Source organism: Lissotriton helveticus, chromosome 2_1 (assembly GCF_964261635.1).
Source record: "Lissotriton helveticus chromosome 2_1, aLisHel1.1, whole genome shotgun sequence".
In the NCBI taxonomy this organism is placed as follows: domain Eukaryota; kingdom Metazoa; phylum Chordata; class Amphibia; order Caudata; family Salamandridae; genus Lissotriton; species Lissotriton helveticus.
In genome coordinates this window covers 457,227,504-457,252,002 of record NC_136059.1, presented here as the reverse complement: position 1 = coordinate 457,252,002, position 24,499 = coordinate 457,227,504, and the positions used below count along the sequence as shown (strand labels likewise).

At 45.9% G+C, this 24,499-nt stretch overlaps 1 protein-coding gene across 7 annotated transcripts in view; it reads right to left on the bottom strand.

Annotated features, from left to right (window-relative positions):
* DDX4 (DEAD-box helicase 4) overlaps positions 1 to 24,499 on the bottom strand; it is a 1,965,714-nt gene that overhangs the window by 965,876 nt on the left and 975,339 nt on the right. For all 7 annotated transcript variants that reach the window (XM_078675096.1, XM_078675100.1, XM_078675101.1 and 4 more), the window contains exon 10: positions 16,420 to 16,461. In XM_078675096.1, coding sequence (XP_078531222.1) covers positions 16,420 to 16,461 — 42 coding nt within the window. The remainder of the gene's footprint in view (positions 1 to 16,419; positions 16,462 to 24,499) is intronic.

The window sequence follows — 24,499 nt, the reverse complement described above, 5'->3', positions numbered from 1 at the left end:
ATGTCATTTTCCAGTCCTCGTGAATACTACGAATATCAGGCCTATGTAAAGTTATGTTGCCACGTTTCTCAGTGTGCACGTTATTCCATTATAAAGTCCCCGTTTCCAGGCCTCAAAAGGGCCCGGACCACAGATTCAGCTTCTGTCTCCTGAAAGCCTCGCCGAGGAGCGATACAGCCCCCACCTGTATCCTCGACCCTTCACTTACTTCCTGCCTCGCAGTGCCCGGTGTAGCTTGGCTCTGCCTCTGAGTCTGCCAAAAGTATGTTATAGTTCCAGCTATCAGTTCAGTCCTCCTCCTCTGCATTCCTAAGCTACTGAACTGCATCAATAGTTTCCGTCATTGTCTAGCCTACTCGGCTCCACGTTAGAGAAATACTGTATTAATGGTCATTTAATATTCTTCATCACGCACTACATGTAGAATAATGCATGGTCCAGTCTTAGAGTCAAGTTAGCTTTTCCCCTCATGACTTCTAGTTTATATCAACATGTTCCCTAAACATCAGATACCAGATAGGGTTTAGGTACATGTCGCTCCGACCCTCCAGACTCTAGTCTCTGCTCCTAGCACAGAGTTCGTAGCCCCCAGCTTCTCCTAGTAACACGTCATTGCCAGTTTTCGCGCACCATTAGGTTAGAGGTCCCGGCTCCTTAGGTAGCCCCCTCCTATGTTTCCGCCCATTCATGACATATTCTGTTACGTTTGCACCACATGTCTATGTATACGCCCAGTTACACCTCTTTTCACTGTTATCTTTCGCGACTGCTACACGTCACGCCTTCTGCTCCACCCACTGCTACGCCTACTGCAATGTAATGCTATGTGTTCGCGCTATGTATATATGCCTGTGTTTTGTTATTGAATGTTAGCGCGCTCATCCCAGACCTAGCCCCAGCAGCTGCTGGGCCTCTTTTCCCCTGTTGGGCCCCAGTTGTCCTGCTGGGCCCTGTCGCTCTGTTCCTATGCAGGTTGTCCTGATCCTGTCCTTATGCTGTAATAAACCTGCAGAAACTCCTACTACCTCGAATCTTGACTCTTATTTTATTGAGCTATCTGTTATTCATTCATTCATTAAAAAATAGATCCGGTATTATTTATTTATATACCACAGTGACAATAAATAATATTAAATCATACTGTAAACGTTCAAAGTTGTTCCAAAGTGGGGGTATCAAAATACATCTTGCCTGTGGCTTGTGGCTTACCGGAAGGCGGGTCTCTGTCAAAAACCACTGCACCCTAATCTCCATCTCTCCTTGATGACCTCCCTAGCCCAGGAGCAACAGATCCATCACCACATTTAGTTCTGAGTGAAACAGAGAGAGGGGTCTGCAACTGGTCCAACAGCAGTCAAGCAGTCACCTCTGAAACCTAGAAGGAATCGGACAGGTTCTCCTGATGCAGGGCCCATTGAGACTTCAGATCCCACTGCAGAGCACACGTGTGCAATTTAGACACAAGAAGAACAGGATGCAGGAGGCCAGTAGACCCATAAGCCTCAATTCCATCTTCACTGGAGATCCAGGACGGAGGCTGAAATATTGTGTTCAAAGCCAAAATTTCCTACGCTCGTTGATCGGTAGGGAAAGCTTAAAGTGCAAAAAATCCAGGATGGCTCATGTAGGAGAGTGGGGTCTGCAATCCTATGGTCACCCCAGATTTTTGCTTTTTGCTTCACTGGTTTACGACTTTGCCTGGCTGTGGGCCTGCTAATCAGACCCACGGCCTAGCTGTTCTCTCTCTAAATTGACAACAATGTACTTTAGGTGCATTTACCAATTGGTACTGGGCCACCTTATCAGTCCCTGTACAGTGTACCTTAGGTATCCAGGGCATAGGTGTACCCAGGGCCTACCAGGGGCTGAAGCATGTATTATGCCACCCCTGGCTGGCCATCTAAAACTGACAACTGGCTGCACGACAGCTGGGGCAAGGTGGTGTAATCACCCTTTGCTGTAGATATAGTATACCTATATCTAACCCTAACATGGACACATATCCTCCTATCAGTCACTCCTATGGCAGGCCTTAACAATCCTGAAGGCAGAGTGCTTGGAATTATGTGAGATGGTGCTCTGGCATGAGCTGAGCCCGTCTGCAGCTTGCGGAACCAAGTCCTAATAGCTGTTCCATGATAACGCTATACCATATACTCTTAAGTGCATTATAATCCTCGCGGTTGAATGCTAACTTTGGTATAACATTATCAAAACATGTCGAGTAAGGAGTAGTTTCTGTCCTGTAACTCCAGTTCTGTAGTAGGGGTATCTCGGTTATAGTCATAATCTAGTGAATAGTCCCGCCCATGTGCGTGGACCCCGGAGCTATCAAAAATAATCTCTTAAAGTGTCGAAAAATGCAGAACTGCACAGACACTTAAGAGAGAATTAAAGACAGATAATGCAGCCTATAAGACAGGCTGCACGGTCCAGTACTTCAACTAGAAATTCCACCAAAAATATCCACAAAACAGCAAAGCCTGTACAGATTTCCCTTGCTTCAGCAGCAAAAACCCTCTGGAATGATAGAGAGGAGGACCTGGACAGACAAGCCCCATAGGCTGCCATTATGTGGCTCAGAACAGGATACTGTGCCTTTAAGAGAACCTTCCAGAACTTCACAGTATCCCAGAATTCACTGCAGGTCCTTTTACTTTCAGTTCTTTTTGAAGGCGTAACACGCCAGACCTGTAGCATTCCTTACATGAATATCTCTCTCCACTGCGGAGGCGGGAGGGCGCTTATGACTATAACAGAGATACCCCTACTACAGAACTGGAGTTACAGGACAGAAACTACTCCTTCTGTAGTAGGGGATCTCTTTGTATAGTCATAATCTAGTGAATAGAATGGCAAGCCCATCCCCACACCAAAGCGGCGGTGGAGAAAAGAGAAATAACACCACTACTGTGCGAACAGATTTCGCAGCGAAGCCTGCCCAACCTGAGCGTCTGCCCTGGCATCAGTGTCCAGGCAGTAATGCTTAGCAAAGGTATGGACCGACTTCCAAGTGGCCGCCTTGCAGATTTCTGCAATGGGAACATTACGAAGCAAAGCTGTTGTGGCAGCTTTGCCCCTGGTGGAATGAGCCTTAGGTTTGCCCCCTAAGGTCTGATTAGCCTTTTGGTAACACAATTGTATGCAGGACACAATCCACCTCGAGATGGACTGTTTAGAGGTAGCAAGACCAGTCCTGACTGATCCATAATTGATAAACAATTGGTCAGACCTACGAATATCTTTGGTTTTATCCAGATAAAACTTAAATACCCTCCTAACATCCAGGGAATGTAAAGACCTTTCCGCTGGAGAAGAAGGATTCTGAAAAAACGTAAGCAAAGTTATAGTCTGGTTGAATGAAAATCAGAAATAACCTTGGGAAGAAATTTAGGGTGAGTACGCATAACAACCTTAGCAGCATGAAATACAGTATAATGTTCTTGGCAACACAACGCCTGAATTTCACTCACCCTGCGGGCCGATGTAATGGCCACGAGGAACGCCGCCTTCCAGGACAGGTGCTGCAACGAAGCCTTATGAATAGGTTCAAAAGGCTTCTTCATCAATCTGGACAGCACCACAATCAATTCCCATGAAGGCGAAGGAAGCCTGACAGGAGGGAATACTTTCTTCAAGCCTTCCAAAAAATCTTTGATCACAGGGATCTGGAAGAAGGAAGTCTCTGAAGGGCATTTCCTGTAGGCAGTCAATGCAGCCAGATGAACCTTAATGGAATGGACATTAAGGCCAGACTGCGCCAGATGTAGAAGATATGGAAGGATGACATCTTCCTTACAGGTCGTCGGGTCATAGTTCTTGGGCTTGCACCAGATGCAAAACCTCTTCCACTTGTAAGCATAAGAAGTCCTAGTGGAAGGTCGCTTAGCCTCCTTCAGTATGTCCATGCAATCTTCTGGGAGATTCAGATGGCCATATTGCACTATTTCAGGAGCCATGCCGCCAAACTCAAAGACGAGAGTTTGGGATGCAACATCTGCCCCCCGAACTTTGTGAGAAGGTCCGGCCTGCACGGCAGCTTCATGTGAGGAAGGAGAGATCGGTGAAGCAGGTCCGTGAACCACCACTGCCTGAGCCATTCCGGGGCAATCCGGATCATCCGCGCCCTGGACTGGGACAGCTTGATGAGCACCGTCGGAATCAGGGGAATGGGTGGAAAAGCGTACAGAAAGCTGTTCGACCAGTTATCCATAACGCATTCCCCAGCGTCCCCGGCTGGTAGTACCTGGAGGCGAAGTCTCGGCATTTGCTGTTTTCGGCGGTGGCGAACAGATCCACTTCTGGAATTCCCCACCTTGCAAAGACTTCTCCTAGTACTTCGTAGTTTATGACCCATTCGTGGTTTTCCTGAATCAGTCTGCTCAGTGCGTCTGCATGAACATTCTGCACACCTGGCAGATGGGTAGCCGTTATCGTCAGTCCTCGGGCCAGAAGCCAATGCCAGATCGCCTGCGCCTCCGGTGACAGGGTGCGTGATCTCGAGCCCCCCTGCTTGTTGAGGTAATACATCGTGGTCGTATAGTCCGTCTGTACAAGCAGAGAGTTGGTCTGGAAGGACGGGTGAAAGGCCTTCAGCGCCAAATGAACAGCTCGGAGTTCCAGGAAATTGATGTGGTACGTGGACTCCGTCGGGGACCACGTCCCTTGAATCTGTAGATCTCCGGAGTGCGCTCCCCAGCCCTGGAGAGAAGCATCCGTCACAATAGTCTGTGTGGGAATGTCCTTGTGGAAGGGAACCCCTCCTAGGAGATTCCCCGCTGAACACCACCACTTCAGAGACTGAAGAGCATGCAGAGACAGGCGTATCTTGTCGTCCCAAGATCCTCTCCTCTGATCCCATTGATCCTCCAAACACTTCTGCAGCGGTCTCAAGTGCAGCCGCGCGTGTGGCGTTAGGAAGATACAAGAGGCCATCGATCCCAGTAGAGTAGACACCGTCCTCACTGTCGTAGATGGAGTGGTCATAAGAGCCTGAGCCTTCTGAAGGAGTGATAATCGTCGCTCCTCCGAAGGAGACACGCTTGCTGACAGCGTATTGATGGTGGCTCCCAAGTACTGAATGCACTGGACCGGAGTCGGGACAGACTTTGACATGTTGATGTGCAACCCCAGCTTGTTCAAGAGAACGCACGTCTTCTGGAAATGCGCTGGAGCTTCCGAGAAGGCGGAGGCCTTGATCAACCAATCGTCCAGGTACTGGTAGACAAACAACTTGTTTTTCCTCAGGTGTGCTGCTACCACTGCCATGCACTTCGAGAAAGTTCTGGGCGCAGACTTCAGCCCGAATGGCGGTACTGTGTACTGATAGTGATTGGGGCAAACTTGAAATCGCAGGAACTTCCTGTGTTTGCGTGCAATGGGCACATGGAAGTACGCATCCTGTAGGTCTATTGCACATAGCCAGTCTCCCTGTTGCAACTGAGGATAAATCTGATGCAACGACAGCATGCGAAACTTTTCTCTGCGAATCCACTTGTTTGCCTGTCGCAAGTTCAGAATGGGCTGAACTCGTTCTTGTCCTTCTTGCGAACCAGAAAGAACCGGGAGTACAGACCTCTTTCTCTTTGAGACAGAGGTACGTCTTCTATCGCCCTTTTCCTTAACAGGATATCGGCCTCCGCCTGGAGCTCGCGCAGTTGATACTGCGAGCTGACCGGAGGAATCGATGGAGGCGGGCTGGTGAACCGAAGATTGTGTCCATTGCAAACAATATTCAACACCCACTTGTCTTGAGTAATTTTTCTCCACTCTGCCAGAAAAAATTGAACGCTTCCCCCCCACCGGAGCGGTTAACGGATCAAGGGGAAGTAACCGCTCAGGGTCGAGACCCGGCCGGGCCTTTGTTCGCTGTAGAGGACTGTTGTCCACCTCTACCCTTCTAGCGCCTCTGGAAGGGTCTCCGGAACTGCTGTTGTTGCTGCTGCTGTCCCGAAGACTGCCCTCGTCCTCTTCCCTGTGCAACAAAGCGTCTCTGGAACGGTCGGTAGGACTTCTTTTCTTTGGGCTTCTCCAAGCCCACAGCCGTCAGGGTCTCTGCCTCCGCCTTCATGCGGGCCATCTCATCATCGGCATGCTTTCCGAACAGTGTTTCTCCGGAAAAAGGCAGATTGGCCACCCGCTGCTGGGCCTCCGGCTTGAGTGACGTGAGCCTGAGCAAAGCATGACGTCGTTGGTTGTTCCCATGACAGTAACCATGGGCTGCCAAAAGAGAGATATCCGCAGCCGCGCTAATGACCTGGTTTGAAACCAGCATCCCTTCCTTAAGTATCTCTAGGAAGTCCTCCCACTTGTCTCGTGGCAGAAGGTCCGTGAACTGTTGTACGGAGTCCCACAGGGCACGGTCGTACCGCCCCAGCAACGCCGAATCGCTGGAGGCTTTCATGGTCGTGGACGCAGTCCCACTAGCCTTTCTTCCAGCCGAGTCAATCCATCGGCTTTCCTCATCAGGCGGCACGGTGGAGGACGGGGAGGTAGAGTGTAACTTCCTGGCCGCCGTCACTATAACGGAGTCGGGTACTGGATCTATCCGCAGGAAAGCCGGGTGCGAATCCGGGGCCCTGTACTTCTTCAGAAGTCGGGAGGGAGCGGCCTTCACCACCGCTGGCGTAAGGAACAGCTCCTCCGCAGGTTCCACCAAACCCGGCACTAATGGCAGCAGAGGGCGAGACAAATGTTTCTTGTGAAGTGTCTCAAATATCATGGACGTCATAGGTGTAGGAGCCGTCACTGTGATGCCCAACTTAGTTGCCCCCCTCAGGAGAACCTCCTGGAACGTGCTGATGTCGTCCACCGGAGACACCCTTGTCCCCGGGGAATCCGACAAGGTCGGTGAATAGGATAGTGTCCTGGAGGAGTCCGTGCGGGACCTGGATCCCCGCCTCCTATGGCGATGCCTAGATCTAGTGGAGGATCTGGGTCGACTCCTCGATCTTCCTCTCCGTCCGGAGCGTGATCGCGACTTCCTAGGCCTCGGACGATCCGCCGGTTCCTCCAGGGCGGGGGTCCTAGGCTTGGCCGGGACCTGCGGCTTAGGAATCCCTTTGGGAGGGGTCGGAAGCCTGGGCAATGAGACCGACCTCGGAGGGACCGGGGGTGGCCTTTCTGGCACCTGAGGTCGAGGTACTGTTTGCGGAAGCGGAGGCAAAGGAGGAGGGGTAGGAGCCCTCGGAGGGAGACCCCTCGGCAATGGAGGCGGAGGCGTAACTGTCCTCTGCGACGGAGTATACACCTCGGAGTACACCGAGCCCGGTGATCCGCCTTCCTTTCCAGCCTGGGAAGTTGGCGAGCCTCCCATGGCATCAGGCCTCTTTTCACGCCTCTTAGTCGTCTAACGGTGACCAGACGGCGAGCGTCGGCCCCTCGACGTCGAGCGTCTCTTCCTCGGCGTCGACCGTCTTCTACGTCTCGACAGCGATCTCTCGCGTCTCGACGACGACCACGTCCGCCTCGAGGACGACCTCTTCCGCCTCGACAGCGACCTCTTCCGCCTCGACAGCGACCTCTTCCGCCTCGACAGCGACCTCTTCCGCCTCGACAGCGACCTCTTCCGCCTCGACAGCGACCTCTTCCGCCTCGACGGCGGTCTACTCCCTGACGAGGATCCCCTAGACGGCGTTCTTCTCCTTTTCGCCAACGGCGAACGGCGGTTTCGCTTCGACGGCGAGCGCAGACGCCGGGCCCTTCGACGTCGATCACTCGACGTCGAGTCCGCCGAGGATGATGACGAAATAGTCACAGGAGACTTCGACGGTCTGTTCAATTTCCTCGACGTCTAGCGTTGACGTCGCTTCGACCCAGAGCCCTGGGGAGACGGGGAACAGACTGTAGTCATCCCTCTCGACGTCGTAGTCGGTGCAATAGACCCAGACGGAAAATGGGGACGCTTGCTGGTCTTCCTGCCCCTGGGGAGCCCCCCAGAGGCTTCAGCACGGGCAGAAGAAGCCCCTCCAGACCCACCTTGCGCCTTCAGCCTTCTTTCCTCGAGGCCCTGAAGCCTGATCTTCATTCTGTCCTTCAGGGTCCTGCCAGAGAAGCCTTGACAAATCACACACTCCTCTGGGACATGGGAAGAAGGAAGGCAGAGGATACACACCTCATGGGGATCTGATTTTGCCTTCTTCCTGGAGCACTCCGGGCATTCGTCAAATAATGCAGGCATATTTGACCTCAAAAAGGAGCAAACACCAAGAAGAACAGCACTAAAGTACTTAGAAGCACTTAACTCGAAAACAATAGTGAAAAATCACCAATAAACCCTTGAAAAGGGAGAGCTCAATGCTCCAGGGTCCTGCTTGCAGGAGCCGGAAAAAAGAACTGAAAGTAAAAGGGACCTGCAGTGCATTCTGGGATACTGTGAAGTTTTGGAAGGTTCTCTTAAAGGCACAGTATCCTGTTCTGAGCCACATAATGGCAGCCTATGGGGCTTGTCTGTCCAGGTCCTCCTCTCTATCATTCCAGAGGGTTTTTGCTGCTGAAGCAAGGGAAATCTGTACAGGCTTTGCTGTTTTGTGGATTTTTTGGGTGGAATTTCTAGTTGAAGTTCTGGAGAGTATAGCCTGGTTTATAGGCTGCATTATCTGTCTTTAATTCTCTCTTAAGTGTCTGTGCAGTTCTGCATTTTTCGACACTTTAAGAGATTATTTTTGATTGCTCCGGGGTCCACGCACATGGGCAGGACTATTCACTAGATGACTATACACAGAGATCCCCTACTACAGAATGTGTATATATATATATATATATATATATATATATATAAATATATAATTATTTTACCAGTCCTAGTTTCAAAGCATACAAAACAGGTGCTGACTCCATGGGATGCAATTAATCAAAGATTAGGTTTATTCCATAGATTAACCTAGATGAGTTACGGCGGACACGTCCGCCTTGCTCACTACATCTGGCATCCACAATGCCTGCTACTGAAATATATTCAACTCGTGGCACAAACGAGAGTGGTTGTCACAGTAACAGAGCAGTGGCAAAGAACATAGAAGAGTTAAAAATAATAATGCAAGTCATGTAACATTATTCATGAACATGTTCCTGCCACCAATTAATAAACCGTTAAATTATTTGTTAATGTGGCACAAATACATTGAAAGCATAAATTTGAAAAATAAAGAGAATATAGCGTGCTATGTACATATTTACAGATATGCATGATTATACATATGCCACATGCAAAACTTAGCAAATGTGTAACTGTATGAGACACATGAAAGAAATACTCATCCCTGTCTCATTGATAATGAGACACTGGGGAAGTAAATTCATTCCTACTGCTCCATCTATCTAACCCAAGTACATTGTGTAGACCTATTGATGTGACCGGAGCCTCAAAACGGAGATAAAACACAAGTGTGTAATGCGAGTTGACCGAGGCATTGGTCTCAAGTGTGTAGGTTATTGATGGTAGCGTGCATGTTGACAAGTGGGTAATTCAGCCCAAGTGGGCAGTGACTCTCTCTCATACTAAGAAATTCAGTACGATGTGGCTGTTTACAACTGCATGAATCCTTGGGTAGTTTGGTGATCAGTGTATGTGTGTCTGCTCGATTACTGTAGATTGGACAAAATTAGGTGAAAGAAAAGACGTGAAAAAGAATTGTATATATAAAGGATGAATTTGGAAACAGTGAAAAATAGTAATAAATGTTTTGTGCCAAAGAAACGGAATTTTTTCAAAAATCGGAAAGTTAGGGGAAAGGAGAAGAGCCTGATGTTTTGCGAATTGGTTTAAGGTTCTGTAGAAAACAGCTCTAATGATGTGTATATGACATGGGTTAGGTTTAAAGATGTACATTCAGTGCCTCATCTGTATTCATTCCATTCAGGAATTTGCAATCGAGTAGGATGATATACGTAGATTCTAGTATCCTAAGGGCTAGTTGCTTATTATCACCTCTTATGTTTTTTGGAATTCTGTCGATCACGAAGTATGCGAGATCTTCTGCTCTACCCCCATGAAGCTTGTTTGTGCGTCATGCTACCGGATAGGCATGGTCATCATTTATGATCGCTCTAAGATGTTGCAGTATCCTAACATGTACGGGGTGGATGGTGCTCCCGACGTACATTTTATTGCAAGTGCACCACAGAACATACACTGCGAAATCAGTCTTGCAGGTGTAGCTACCCCGGATTTCGAAGGGGATTTTCGTGAGTGCGAGGTGGACTGTTCTAGTGTTGATACCGTGCTTGCAAGCTTTACATTTTACGCACTTGCAAACACCCCTCTGTGAATTGAGCCAACTTGCGCCTTTTTGTTGTCCTGGTGCGTTGTAGACTAGTTCTTGTCTCATAGACTTGGCTCTTCTAAATGTTATCTGGGGGAGTTTGTTGCAGAGGGAACCAATGGTGGGGTCATTGCGCACTAATGGCCAGTGTCTGTACAGGATTTTTCGTAGGTTTGAGTGGTAGGTGTTGTACCCTGTAATAAGTCTGGGAGTTGTTTTGTTTAGTGACTGTTATGGTACTTGTTCTGTATTTCTACCTTTTGTGAAAATAAGATCTCTCTTAGTAGCTACACTTTTTAGTTTTGCTCTCGCGAGAGTTTTGGTCTTATACCCTCTGTTTTTCAGTCTTGTGAAGAGACCCTCAGTTGATTTCTTAAGGCTTTCTGGTGTACTACAGTGACGCTTCATCCTTAAGCATTCTGCGTAAGAGATGCTCTCTATTAGGTTAGTGGGATGAAAACTCTTAGCATGGAGTACGGCATTTCCATCTGTCTGCTTCCTAAAAGTCCTGGAGTGTTCTTTGTTTTTTTTGGACATACAGTTCCAGATCTAGAAATACTATAGATTCTTTACTGGTAGTGCATGTGAATTTCAAATTGAGAGGGTTGTTATTAATCTCAGTTGCGAATTCTAGTGCACTCTGTTCTGAGCCTTGCCACAGAATGAAGATGTCATCTATGTCTAGTGTATACAGTTTCACATTTTCTGACATTTGTGTGTGGTATGTTTTCATGAGTACTTGCTCCTCCCACAAGTCCATATGCAAGTTAACATAGCTGGGGGCGAAGCAAGTACCCATGGCTGTGTACTGTATTTGTTTATAAAAGAGCCTATCAAAAACGAATATGTTGTTCTCCAAACACCACTCCGCCATTTGCACTAGCATGAGTGTATGTTGGTGCAGCCCTATGTCTCTTGGGCCTAGGTAGTGATTAAGTGCGTTGAGACCATCCCTGTGTCCAATGCTGGTATACAGATTTTGCACATCTAATGTCATGAAAACTTAGTCATTCTCCCAAGTATAGTCATAATTTCTAGATAGAAAATCGCCAGTGTCTCTTATGTAGGCTGGTAGTTTGTGGACAAAAGGCTGGAGAAAAAAGTCAATGAATCTGCTTGTATTCTCAAAAAGGCCCCCCAATTGCAGATATGATTGGTCTTTCTGGTGGGCACCACTGCATCTTTGTGAATCTTAGGGATCAGGTAAAGTTGCAGCGTCACTGGATAGCCATTCTTCATTAACACTTGTCTTAAGATAAGGCCAGCACCCCTCAATCATAAAGGGCTCTGTGGAATTTCTCTTTGACACTGATGTTAGTAGCACTGATTCGATTGTAGCACTCTTTATCTTGCAGTTGGGTCATTGCTTCTCTGTTCTACATTTCTAGGAGCCAGAGGCCCACAGTGCCCATCTTATCTGACCAACGCACCACAATGTCAGTCCGCTCTTTGATTTTTTGCAATATTTTTGAGTACTCAGTCCTTTGGTTATGCGTGGATTTAATGAAATCATTACTGCGGGTTATAGCCAATTCTTTGAGATCTTTGATGACCCTGTCTGCAAATATATCTATGCCATCGTTCGGCATGAGTGGTGTGAACACCGATTTGGGGTTGAAAGGTGTGTGTGCTGCTTCATTGATATACAGATCAGATCTGATTACCGCTTTAAATGTTATCTGCCTTGTTTCATCATCATTGTCCAGTTCACTAATTTCTCTTAGTAGGGTCATATGTGCTACCTTTAACGTGCGCACTGCTGCAATGGTCAAGTTTTCCTGGTCTCCTTCGGGTAGTTTTCTTTGGTTGTTGATAAAATACTTTCGTAATTTCAGTCTGCAAGTAAATTGGTACAAATCTATCCTCGTTTGTGTGTAGTCAAAGTTTGTGTCTTTGCACAAAGACAATCGAAGAGCGAGGGTTTTTTCTTCTTCTTTAGTTGGAGCCATGTTGGACAGATTTATTACTGTGTTTTCAGTCCCTGTTGTCTCATTTATCTCAGTCTGTTCCTTCTGTATGTGGGATTCACAGTTTTTTTGCATTACGCTTGCCCCATCTCCTGTTCTTCCTTCTCCGATTTTACTGAGTTCTGTTTTGCCTTTGATCTTGGCGCATGGGTTGCGGCCGCAGACTCATGCGTTCTATATATATATTTATATATACACACACGTATATACATATACATCCAACAAAGAGTACCCCACGGAGAGAGGCCACTACACATAAGCAGTTAGAGTATCTTTAATTGCAGCTTGCCAGCAGGGATTTTCAAACAAGCACACAGCAGAATGAGCCAGACGCGTTTCAGGACGTAAAAGTCCTTTCTTCAGTGGCAAATGTAGAAACAAAAGATGCAGCAAAAGTCGGCACCTAAATATTCACAGTCCTGCCTCAGTGGGCATGGCCAACCGAATGGCCTCCTGGACCTTGTGGTAACACGACATATTACCTCCAGTGAGTCGCTTCTTATTGCTCCCAAATAATCACATATCATATTTTTTTGAAAAAATCCCAAATGACGTGTGCAAGGCTTTACAGCCGAAACTACTGCTGGAGTTGTGTTGGGTTATTGAGAGCGCACGTCATTTGGGACTTTCGAAAATTTGGATTTCCAGCGTGCTCCGCCGGCTTGTGCGCCAATTCCCATGGGGCCCAAGGTAATCAGAAGGAGCATCTTTTTAAAATTATATATATATATATATATATATATATATATATATATATATATATATATATATATATACACACACCAGCAATTCCAACCACTTCCGTTTGTGCGGCGAAGCAGGACATCAGACCGACCACAGCGTATTCAGGCAAGGTAAAGTTTTATTTTCGTTCTTTCACAGCCAGCAAGACGCGTTTCGGGCTTCAAGAGCCCTTAATCACATTCAGCTATCTGTATGCTACTTTACACTTTTTATTTGGTGCTTAACACAGTGCACGCCCCTTCGCAGGTAATCATTCGGGTCATGTGATCATGAATAGTAACAGACTATGGCAACTACCTGCGAGTTAAAATTTCTGCCTAAATGCATGGACATATGTTGACAAACATGGCACTTAATAAAAACGTGCAGTCATATTATTGGAAAACCAACTTGCAGTCTCAATACTGCAATTTAAATAATGTTATCTAAAAACAATTTTTAGTTGGATAAATCCAGGATGTTGTAAGCACATCTATATTTGTCCACTGTAGAGTTGGATATTTGTCATGTCTTGATATTTCTAAACTCATCATGTTATGTTGATCAACTTATTGATCCCAGATTTATTTTACTCGTGTAAATACGCAAGAAAGTGCTCTAGTGCTTTCTTCATGTATCTAGTGCAAACATCATAAATAAAGTGCTACGAGATATGTGCAAAATTAAGCCAACAATAAATATAAAGTGCATTTTCATAAATATGTACATTAACAAACATGATAGATGGGTTTATATCTTTTTTAAAAAAAGCAAAATTCATTTCATACAATCTCAACAGTGTAAAATTTTAAACCCAGCCGGATAAAAAAACACTATTAAAAATATATATAAAAGATTTGTAAAATTGCTCATAAATACAAAACCATCAATGTTTGATAAAATTCAGAGAGAGAATACTTCTTTCTGGCATGTTTTACAGATATTCTTAAATACTTATATGTTCTATGAGCAACGACTGATGGCATCTCATCATTTCTACAGTGGTCTATGGTATTCCCAGTTATAGTTATATGCCGTACTTATAAATATGTATGCATATCCTCTGCGTTATTCAAACCTCGTGGCCATTTGCTGTCAAGTTCGAGGATAAAATTAGTTTCCAACTGTCTCAATTGTCTGAGACAGTCTCTTTTGCTAGCTGGTACTGCCCCAATAACAAAATAAGACAGGCAATTTATATCCTTGTTGTGACATTTGTTAAAGTGTCGTGCCACGGGGTAAGCTGTGTCATGATGGAGGATAGCTCTCAAATGTTGTAGTATCCTGACGTGCACCTGTAGTCTTGTGCTTCCCACATATCTCAGGCCACAGGTACACGTCAGGACATATACGGCAAATTTTGTTTTGCAGTTGTAACTGCCCTTGATGGCTACTGGAGATGCATCGAATGGAGTCGTGTAGGATGTTTTATTACACCCAAACTTACACGCTCGACATGTTGTGCATCGTTTGAACCCCCTGGTTGGCTGAAACCATGAAATAGCCTTTCTAGTTTCTGGGGAGTTCTTGTCTAAATCGTTGCCCATTGACCTACCTTTTCTAAAAGTTATGGTAGGGGAGGAAGATAGACGTTCTTGTAAAACAGTGTCTCGTAGGACAATGGGCCAATGCTTCTGTACAATAGTTCTGATTTTTCGTTCCTGTCTGGAGTACGTAGTGATTAATCTAGTGCGGTCAGAATTTTCGCTTCTATCTGTTACTTTGTTGGTTTCCCTATTGAACAGACTAGATCTTGGGCGCTCTAGAGCTTTTCTGATAGCGTCATTGATAATTTGATCACTGTACCCCTATTGCTGAGTCTAACCCGCATTTCTTCTTGACAGGTCTTGAAATCCTCATCATTACTACATATGCGTTTTAGTCTGAGGATTTCTCCATAGGGTATGTTAGCCAACAAATGCCTAGGATGTGAACTATTTGCATGAAGCGTTGTGTTGCCTGCCATAGGTGTCCTAAACATTGTGCTTTCAAGACTGGAGTTATTGACATGGAGTCTAACATCTAAAAAATCAATTTGTGTCCTATGAATGTGTTAAGTAAACTTTAAATTTAGGTCATTAATGTTGATGTCTTCAATAAATTTCTGTGCTGATGCGAAGTCACCTCGCCATATTAAAAAAACATTGTCAATGTATCGATAATATGTTAATACATTCTCCTTTAACTGTGCGAGGTGTTTGCGCCTGAGGACCTGCTCCACCCACCAGCCAACATGTAAACACGCGTAGCTGGGGGAAAAACAGGCCCCCATGGCAACGCCTCTGAGTTGTTTGAACAGGACATTGTTAAAGAGGAAGAAATTATTATTGAGGCACCAACTGATAAGTTCAATAATGACTTCATTGTGACCATAGAGCTCTATTGGTCGTGATGATAGAAAATATTTGATTGCTTCTAGGCCTTGCGTGTGGTCTATGCTTGTGTATAAAGATTCTATATCCGATGTTACCAGATAAGAACCCTTTGACCATGTCACATCATTAATTTTCGTCAGAAAATCACCCATATCTTTAATGTAGCTGGGGAGCGATTTAACTAAGTCTTGTAAGAAATGGTCAATATATTGACCAATATTCTCACCGGCGCTGTTAATAGCAGAAATAATGGGTCTTCCTGGTACCGGTGTTACCCCTTGTGTATCTTGGGAATAAGATACAGGATGGGCAACACCGGATGTTCCTTGTTAAGGAACTTGCTTTCATCATTGGAGATAAGGCCTTCCCTTCTCCATTGCATTAAATGTTTTTGTAGGGTTTCCCTAGCTCTTTCATATTCTTTCATTGAGCTTTTCTGATAGCATGTTACATCACGCAGCTGCCTCGGTGCCTCAGTTATGTAGTCCTTTTTAGGCCATAGCACTAGATTACCGCCTTTATCAGACTTTTTTATGATCACCTCACAATTGTCTCCCAACTTTTTAACCAATTTGTCATATGCTACTTTTTTAAAGAAGATACCTCGTTATTGTTTGTTCTGACATTAGTGTTCAATTTTTTCAAATCATTTACAATCATGTCGTGGTAGATGTCTATAGCATCTTTTGGCATTAGGGGCAAAAAACTAGACTTATTCTTGAATGGACTAATATATACATATATATATATATACACACACACACACACACAAAGCATGCATTGCCTACACAGCACAGGTTCGTACTGGTACCTCTACCAAATGAAATTAAATTATTCAAACTTCTTAAAGGTAGTCACGCATGGCAATTTGAGGACGGTCTGTAGTGAATAGCCAATCTAAAACTTCGGCAAGCCAAACAAAATCAACATGAAACATGCAAAATAAGACCTGGATGAACTGATCAAACTGCTACTTCTAATTGTGCCCTTCAGAATGTTTGGTGTGGACGTCAAAATACTTCACACAATGCAGTTTCACTTTAAAATTTCTGGGAAAAGTAATGCAAACAAAATAGATGTACGGTTACAAACCTCTTCCTCGAAAACCACCACCTCGATCTCGATCCTCATAACCTACAAGATCAAATAAACATTAACTGGCTGTGAAATAAGAGATACTAAATATTTTGAATCTTTTTAAAACCTGCCACTTTCCGTTTGTTGAGCAAACTAAACAGCATGGGAATATAGACAAACAAAACAGGTTTAAACTAAATCAGGTCAACATTTTAAAAAGCAGGACATTTCACAAATCAGGCACCTACATTTCCTACATTTGCAAGAACTACATAAGCCAGAACATTTAGCTTGTGACTTGACCTCTAACATATGAAATAAAAATACATTTCAGACAAGTATCAGTGTCAAAATAACATTTTCAATTTTAAATAAATCTATCAAAACCAAATACATTTAAGACATTTTAATTTAGCAAGACTTAAAATACAGCCAGCAAATGGCATACACGACTAATGTTTTTAAAAAATACACCTTCTAAGGGCAGTTTTCCAGAAATGCATACTTTTTTAAACGAAGTCCTGCAGTCTCAAAGTAGAGTAAGGGGTGCTAGTGGCCCTCTAGATCTTAACTTGTGCCCAGTAGTTAAACGCAGCTATGGGCTGCTGTTTACTTGACTGAGCACAAAAATTCAGAAAGCTGTTAAATGGGTAATCATTTATTTACACATTAACTAAAGTAAAGCCAAAGAAGCAAAGGTGACTTGCACCACTTATCTTTAGGAGCACCTTTATTTTTAAAGACATTGTGCAAGAAACATGAAAAAAAGACAATCTCTTCAAAATTCCGAAAAGTTTTGTTATTTAATAAGCAGAAGAGTTTCACCTTAGTAAATCACATTACAACACTGCATTGGCAGTTATTTATTTAAAGATATTCTTTTCAAACATCAACTTAGAAACATTCATGTCTCTTCCCGCTTCAACAACCATGATAACAGTGAGCAGAGGCAAGTCGATTGTCATGGGCACCCTCTGAGAGCCCAAGTTTGTTGTTATGCATGGACCACAGTTTAATGGTTTATTAGTTGAAAAATCAGAGGTTTTGTACAGAGCACATTCTGAAAGGAAAATGCTACTTACCAGTATGCATCTGTTCTTGGCATGTAGAGCTGTTGATTCTTACACTGTGCATAAGATCGCCACCTGGTGTTGGGCTCGGATGATTGCATGTTGTTGTTGTCTTGGAAGAAGTCTTTGTAGGCACGAGATAGGTGACTCCTCCCTTGGACAATAGTGCGCATGGGCATCAGCTACATCCTTACATTGTTTTTCGCCTTGATGGGAAAGGACGGAGTTTGTAGAAAGAAGAAAGGATGTCCATGCGTGTATATCTAATTAAGATAGAACTGGAACAGATACAGGCCCCGGGGAGGAGGGAGGGCGTGTAAGAATCTGCAGCTCTACATGCCAGGAACAGATGCATACTGGTAAGTACCATTTTCCGTTCGAGGCATAAGAGCTGCAGATCTTACACTGTGCATCGATTGTACAGCAGTGTCTCCCCTAGCGGTGGTCACCAGTATCTGTTGCAGTTGTTTGATAAAGGGTTTTGAGGACAGCTTGGCCTACTGCTGCTTGCTGCTTAGCCTGCACATCAACACAATAGTGTTTAGTGAAGGTGTGTGTTGTAGACCATGTTGCTGCCTTGCAGATGTCTTCTAGGGGAATGTTCCCTAAGAAAGCCATGGAGGCTCCTAGTTTGCGTGTAGAGTGCGCTCTAGGAGGAACTGTTAATGTGCATTTTGCCTTGTGATAGCATATTTGTATGCATTTAACAATCCACCTTGCAATTCCTGATTTAGAAATGGGGTTACCTTTATGTGGTGGAGAGAAAGCTACAAACAATTGCTTTGCTTTACAAAAGGATTTGGTCCTATCTAAGAAATAGAGAAGAGCTCTTTTAACATCTAGTGTGTATAGAGCTCTTTCTGCTACAGAATCTGGGGTTTGAAAAAACACTGGTAACTCTACTGATTGATTTGGATGTAAAGGAGTAATTACTTCAGGAAGGAATTTAGGATTAGTCCGTAGTACCACTTTGTTACGGTGTAATTGTAAAAATGGTTCTTGTATAGTGAAAGCTTGAATCTCACTAACTCTTCTAAGAGGTAATCGCAATGAGGAAAGCTGTTTTCCATGTGAGAAATTGCAGTTCACACTTGTGTAAAGGTTCAAAAGGGGGCCCCATGAGCCTTGTAAGCACAATGTTTAGGTTCCACACTTGAGATGGTGGTAACCTAGGAGGAATGATTCTTTTTAATACTTCCATAAAAGCTTTGATTGCAGGTACTCTAAACAACGACATATGTTGTCTGTTTTGTAGAATTGCTGCAATGGCTGCAAGATGTAAACATATAGAAGAATATGCTAGATTACATCTTTGTGAATGGAGAAGGTAACAGATGATATTTTGGATCGAAGCATCTAAAGGATCAATTTGATTATTATTGCAGTAAATGGCAATTCTTTTCCATTTAGCAGCATAACAAGCTCTAGTAGTAGGTCTTCTGGCTTCTTTAATGATATTCATAAGTCTGTTGGCAGGTTAAGGTAACCAAACTCTAAGACTGCAGTAGCCAGATCGCCAGATTCAGTTGACTTGGATCTGGATGCCTGATGTCTCCAAGCAAGCAGATATATCTTTTGTGGAATGGCCCATTTCCAAATGTTTTGTGCGAGCTGGGACAGTTGCAGGGAGTGTGTGCCTCCTTGTTTCTGTATGTAGTACATGGCTGTCATGTTGTCCGTCCGGATTAAGACAGCTTTGTTTTGTATGTGTACTTGGAAGGACTTTAGTGGCAGGAAAATCGCCAGCAACTCTAGGTGATTGATGTGAAGCACCTTTTGTTGAACAGTCCATCTTCCCTGAGTTGTGTGGTGGAGCAGATGTGCTCCCCATCCTGTCAGGGATGCGTCTGTTGTCAGTACTGTCTGTGGAACAGGCTCGAGGAACTGCCGCCCTCTGGACAAGTTTTTGGTGTTCCACCACTGCAGAGAGCGATGTGTGCGGCTGTCCACCAACAGCAGGTCTGTCAGTTGTCCTTGTGCCTGATTCCACGGATGTGCTAGACATTCCTGCAATGGACGCATTTGCAGTCTTGCATATGGTACAATAAAAATGCAAGATGCCATCATGCCTATTAGTTGCATGAACACTCTGGTTGGGAGAGAGTGTTGGTTTTGAAACCTTGTGATTAAGGTTTGAATGCTCTGTACTTTGAATTACATTGCTCATGCCCCTGCAGTTTGGCGCTGTGATTGAGCTGAGGCCGCATCGTAGTTGTGCTGTGCCGGTGTTTCCGTTGCCGTGTCGTCAGACGCTGCGCATGCGCAGTGGAGAGTGGTAGACGACAGGAGCGGTGAGTTGCTTGGTGAGCTGTTGGAGTAGCGGGACAAGCGAGGTTTGAAGCCGGGACAAGGGACGGGAAGCACGGCGGTAAGTCGGGGGGTGAGGAGAGGGTCAGGGCACTTCTGACTAAAAGGCTATGGCCTGCTTGAGCCTATTCGGCCAGAGCCTGTGCCGGGCCTGTGTCGTGCCTCCCCCTACCAGCTGCGCGCTGTGCTCCTTATTATCCCATGAGCCCCAGTGCTCCCAGTAACCCCTGCAATTCCTGCCTCCATTAGCTCACAGCCCCGCCGGCGCCATTCCCCCACGCTTTTTTCCACCCGCTGCTCAGCTTTCCTGGTGGCCAGTGGGGGTGACATTCTGCACCGCTAGGACTGGGACTGCTCCCTCCTCCCATACCCTACATCCCCGTCCTGGTTAGCCCGGGTCAGCCCACTCAGCCGGGCCTCATACGCTGGGCATAAAGGGGTGTGTGGTCTGAGAGGAACCCTTCTCCTGGCACTTACCCAGGTCGGGTCGAGCCGGTGAGGCTCCATAACCCCTTATCCCACGCTGGGGCAGGTGTCGGGTCGGCCAGCTTGGGTTGATTGGCCGGGGCAGGGTAAATAGGGAGGGGGGTGCCATAAAGCAGCCACACAGTAGGCAAAAACAGAAGACAGAAGGGGGAAAACTACATCAACTACACAAGCAGAGTGCCAGACGACCAGACTTATACAACCCTACCATTAGTGAACGCAACCTTGCTTACAGGCTATTGAACTTTGCCAAGGACCACCTAAACTTCGGCGTGAAGAGCAGAGCTGCAACAAAGAGCCACAACAAAGATGAGGTCTGGGAAAGTAAGGAAGGCGGCATCGGTCCCAAAACGAAAAGGGACCAGGCAACCGACATCGGCCACGGTCTTCCATCCAGCCAGTGAAACCCTATCAGCGGACGGAATTACACCTGAAGGGTGCCGTGGTTCTTCCCAAAAGGCCACAACCAAGATTAAATCATATGAAGGAAAGCAGTCGGATCTGTCAAACTATTTTTTAACTACATCCAAAATTTCTCAACAGCCTCAGCTCCAGGAGGTAACCAGGAGCAGGAATTTGCTTTGGGAGTGAAAATTAACTTCCCCTCTTCAAACACAGTCGAACATCCAGCCATGGGAGGGCGAATATAATAAGTCAGCTCAAGCCAGGGAGATATTTACCTTTAACGCCACTCCAATTAAATCACTGCCCAGTCTTGAAAGTCTCGGAAGACGGGGTGGTGCCAACCCAGAATCCTGTAATGTCAATAGCCAACAGGACACATCCCTGGGTGAGGCTTTGGGCCAGCAACCGGCCCACCTGGCGGCAGGCACTCAGGGTAGTTTCCTGTCGCAAACCCCATCAATGAGCCCTTTGGAAATACTGACTGGTTCCATAGCAAAAACCCAGAAACAATGTACTTTGGTAACCTCCCAAGGAGAAGAACCTGCCACCGTAATAGAAGACCTGCAGGACCCACATCGGAAGTTAATTTGTGCTCAAATCCACACCCAAAGCACCGCACTGATTAATAGTACTGCTCAAACTCCTCATTTAATTAGTATATCTACTGTTCAACCGACGGAGCAAAGTCCATTGCCCACGGTTCTGCATTCATTTGTACCATATGAACTAACAATGCCCCCGTCCCAAAAGACTCCTAATAAAATCGACCCAAGTGACCAGCTTTTAGCAGATCTGTACTATTTTTTTAAAGCTACCCAAAACCCCGCAAATGACTCCAACCATCTCAAACCCCAATCATGATGTTCATACAGCCACCAGCGTTTGGCCCCAACTTTTGCAGACATTTCAACAAACAGTCAACGCCCTACACTACCATTCGGACAAACTGGATGTACAGGTTGATCTCCTAAACACGCTAGCCGTATTTACGGCAGGGATAGACAATAAATTAGACCAACTGAACAATCTAATTATGGGTGCCCAAGCGTCGACAAAACTAATTCAGTCGGTATGCTGCTGCTCCCTAATAATTGATTCTCTATCATCGCTCCCTGACTTCCTGGCCAGTGTTTTAAAGGAGGTAAGGATGTTGAGAGGCAGCAACCCAGGCACCACACCGGGAGTTTCAACTCAAAAGTAATCATATCGGACCCAGGACTATGCCACTTCCCAGCTAGATGCCAAAGAAGGCACCAAGTCAACTGAGGGCACAGACTTTAGCTTAAACCAGGCAAGGGACCAACCTGACCAGGCAGAAGCCGAGCAGGGAAAGACGGGGTCGCCAAATAGAGGTACCACCAGTTTGGCTAATTCCTCGAAGGGCCTACTGGTTAGCCCCCAGTGTTTGGCTCTCACCACCCAGGACAAACAGCCAGGGTTTGAACCCCAGTTAAGCAAAAGAGATCGTAAGCGCCAACGCAAACAAAGAAATAAGGCCAAGGCATTAACAACTGCTGCCAACCCGGGATATTACCCACTTTTTTCAACAGCATCAAGCAAACGGGCTCCGAGTGCGACAGACGCACCACCTTTGCTAGGAAACCCCGCCGCGCACAAGCCAAAAGAGGACTCATCAGTAATTAACAACCAATCTATAATAGGGAGCCCCCAGGAAATAAGTGATCCTTCTATGCGAGCAGTCAAAAAAGAGCCCGGTCCGGCTTTAGTAAATAAGGACACGACAAAAGATGAAAAAGGGATATTTAGACTCAAAGAAACCCAAGTGTCCCCAAAAACAGGGCACGTTACACCACCAGCTCAGGGTGACGTTACGATGATGGGTCAGAATTTGACTAAAACGATCCACAACCAGAGACCAGACCACCTCATAAACCATCGCTTGTCGCCAAAGATCAGGACCAACCTGACAGCTCAGGAGAACAAGCAAAATGAAGGATCGACATCCAACAAAAACATAACCTGCCACCATCAAACTGAGACTGCCAATGTTACATCATACTTTTACATCATATTAGCCCCTGAATATAAATCAAAGGGCCGCCACGACATCCTCAATAGAGCAAACATACTCAAACTGACAGAGGGGATCCCTGGATTCATGGGTTTAGTATCGGATGAAATCGAGGCTATTGAGTTCCTTCCGCCAAGAGGAACAACTATCGGAGGTAACTCTGGTGACATTTAAGGAGGCAAAGTGGGCAGCCACGTTTTTGAACAACAAAGCAACTCTAAGGGAATGGGGTATTCGAGTCTACCCATACTCTATGCCGGGCTATCTAATTACACTCCTTAAACACCTAACACCACATCAAAAAACCAGGATAACAAGGCAGAAGGGTCAAGAAAAAACCTACTCAATTCTAAAAAACGCCTCAGGGCCAGAAGAAGACGGCAACATTCAACCCAGAGATGTAGCCATTAAAGACATTGGTCAAAGATGGGACTGGCTCCCAGCAATTTTATCAACCAAAAGGTACGAATGACCATCTAATCCCATGATCATGTTTACTGGCACAAAAATACCAGCGCAGCCACCACTGTCAGGAGCAGCATCCAATTTACCATCGGAACAAATTACCCCATTATGCTCCTGGAACATAAGCGGTTTACATCAAAAAATGTGGGACCCAGATACGCAATCCTTCTTGCGGAATCACTCAGTAATAGCACTACAGGAAACCTGGGCCTTACAGGGGTGCCCAGTGCTCGGGTTCACTGAGACATGGAATCCAGCAACCAGGGACAGCCGCTTTGGCCACTCGAAAGGCGGATTGGCAACTTATGTATCAAACTCTTTAAAAGCCCGAATCACACGATGGCCCCTCAAGGAAGACTTGATCTTAGGGGTCAAGATCGAAACCTGGCGGAAACATCGTCCCCTCTTTCTCCTAAATGTGTACATTAACCCCAGTACACGCACCAAAAAGGACCATCTGACTCGTCTAACCGAGATCATGAACGATATAGTCACGGACCAACCAAATTCAGACTGCATAGTTACTGGGGATTTTAACACCTACCTATTTCAGGGGAACGCCGCAGACAACGATGGTCCCCCTTTAATCAAAATTACCGAGGTCACAATGCAAACCAAACCGCCAATACAAACTCAAAGTAACCTAGGCGACTTGTGTGAGCCAATTTTATAGTGCAGGTTATCTTGTTATTAATGGCAGAACAGCCGGGGACACTCCACCAAAGTGTGACATGGACAAACGGCTCAAAGCAATCGCATCTGGATTACACGATCTGCACCGCACCTCTGCTAAATTGCATCATTGATTTCAGAATACACCCAAGAACCAAAAGTGATCATAGGCCCCAGGTCACAGTCTTTAATATAAACTCAGAGTATCACAAAATGGCACCATCGACACTTCGGGGAACCTACACAGAAAACTTGAAGCGCCTAAAGTGGACAGAAGAAATCAGCTTGAATGGGGGGGGGCTAGAGGGCGCACTAGCAGTATGGCAGCACCGATGTGAGGCTCCTGCAGCCTGGAGTTTACATCCGCTATTTATCCTACATACCCACCACCTTTGCTCGTCCTGACCACGCTGATCGAGAGAGGCTACCCTGCCACAGCCTCGGTGAAAGTTTCAGTCCTCTATCATCTGTCTAGCCGGAGGAGCGGCTGCCGGGAGATCTGACCGGAGCGGGGCTCGAGGAGACTGGAAATATTGGTGGGCCTGACAGCCTACGGGAGACTGCGGCGCACCACGAGGCGAGTGGGCCCTACAACACACGCCCGGCGGGACCTCCCTGATAGGCGCTGGACATGAGTAAGTCCTTCATGAACGCCGAA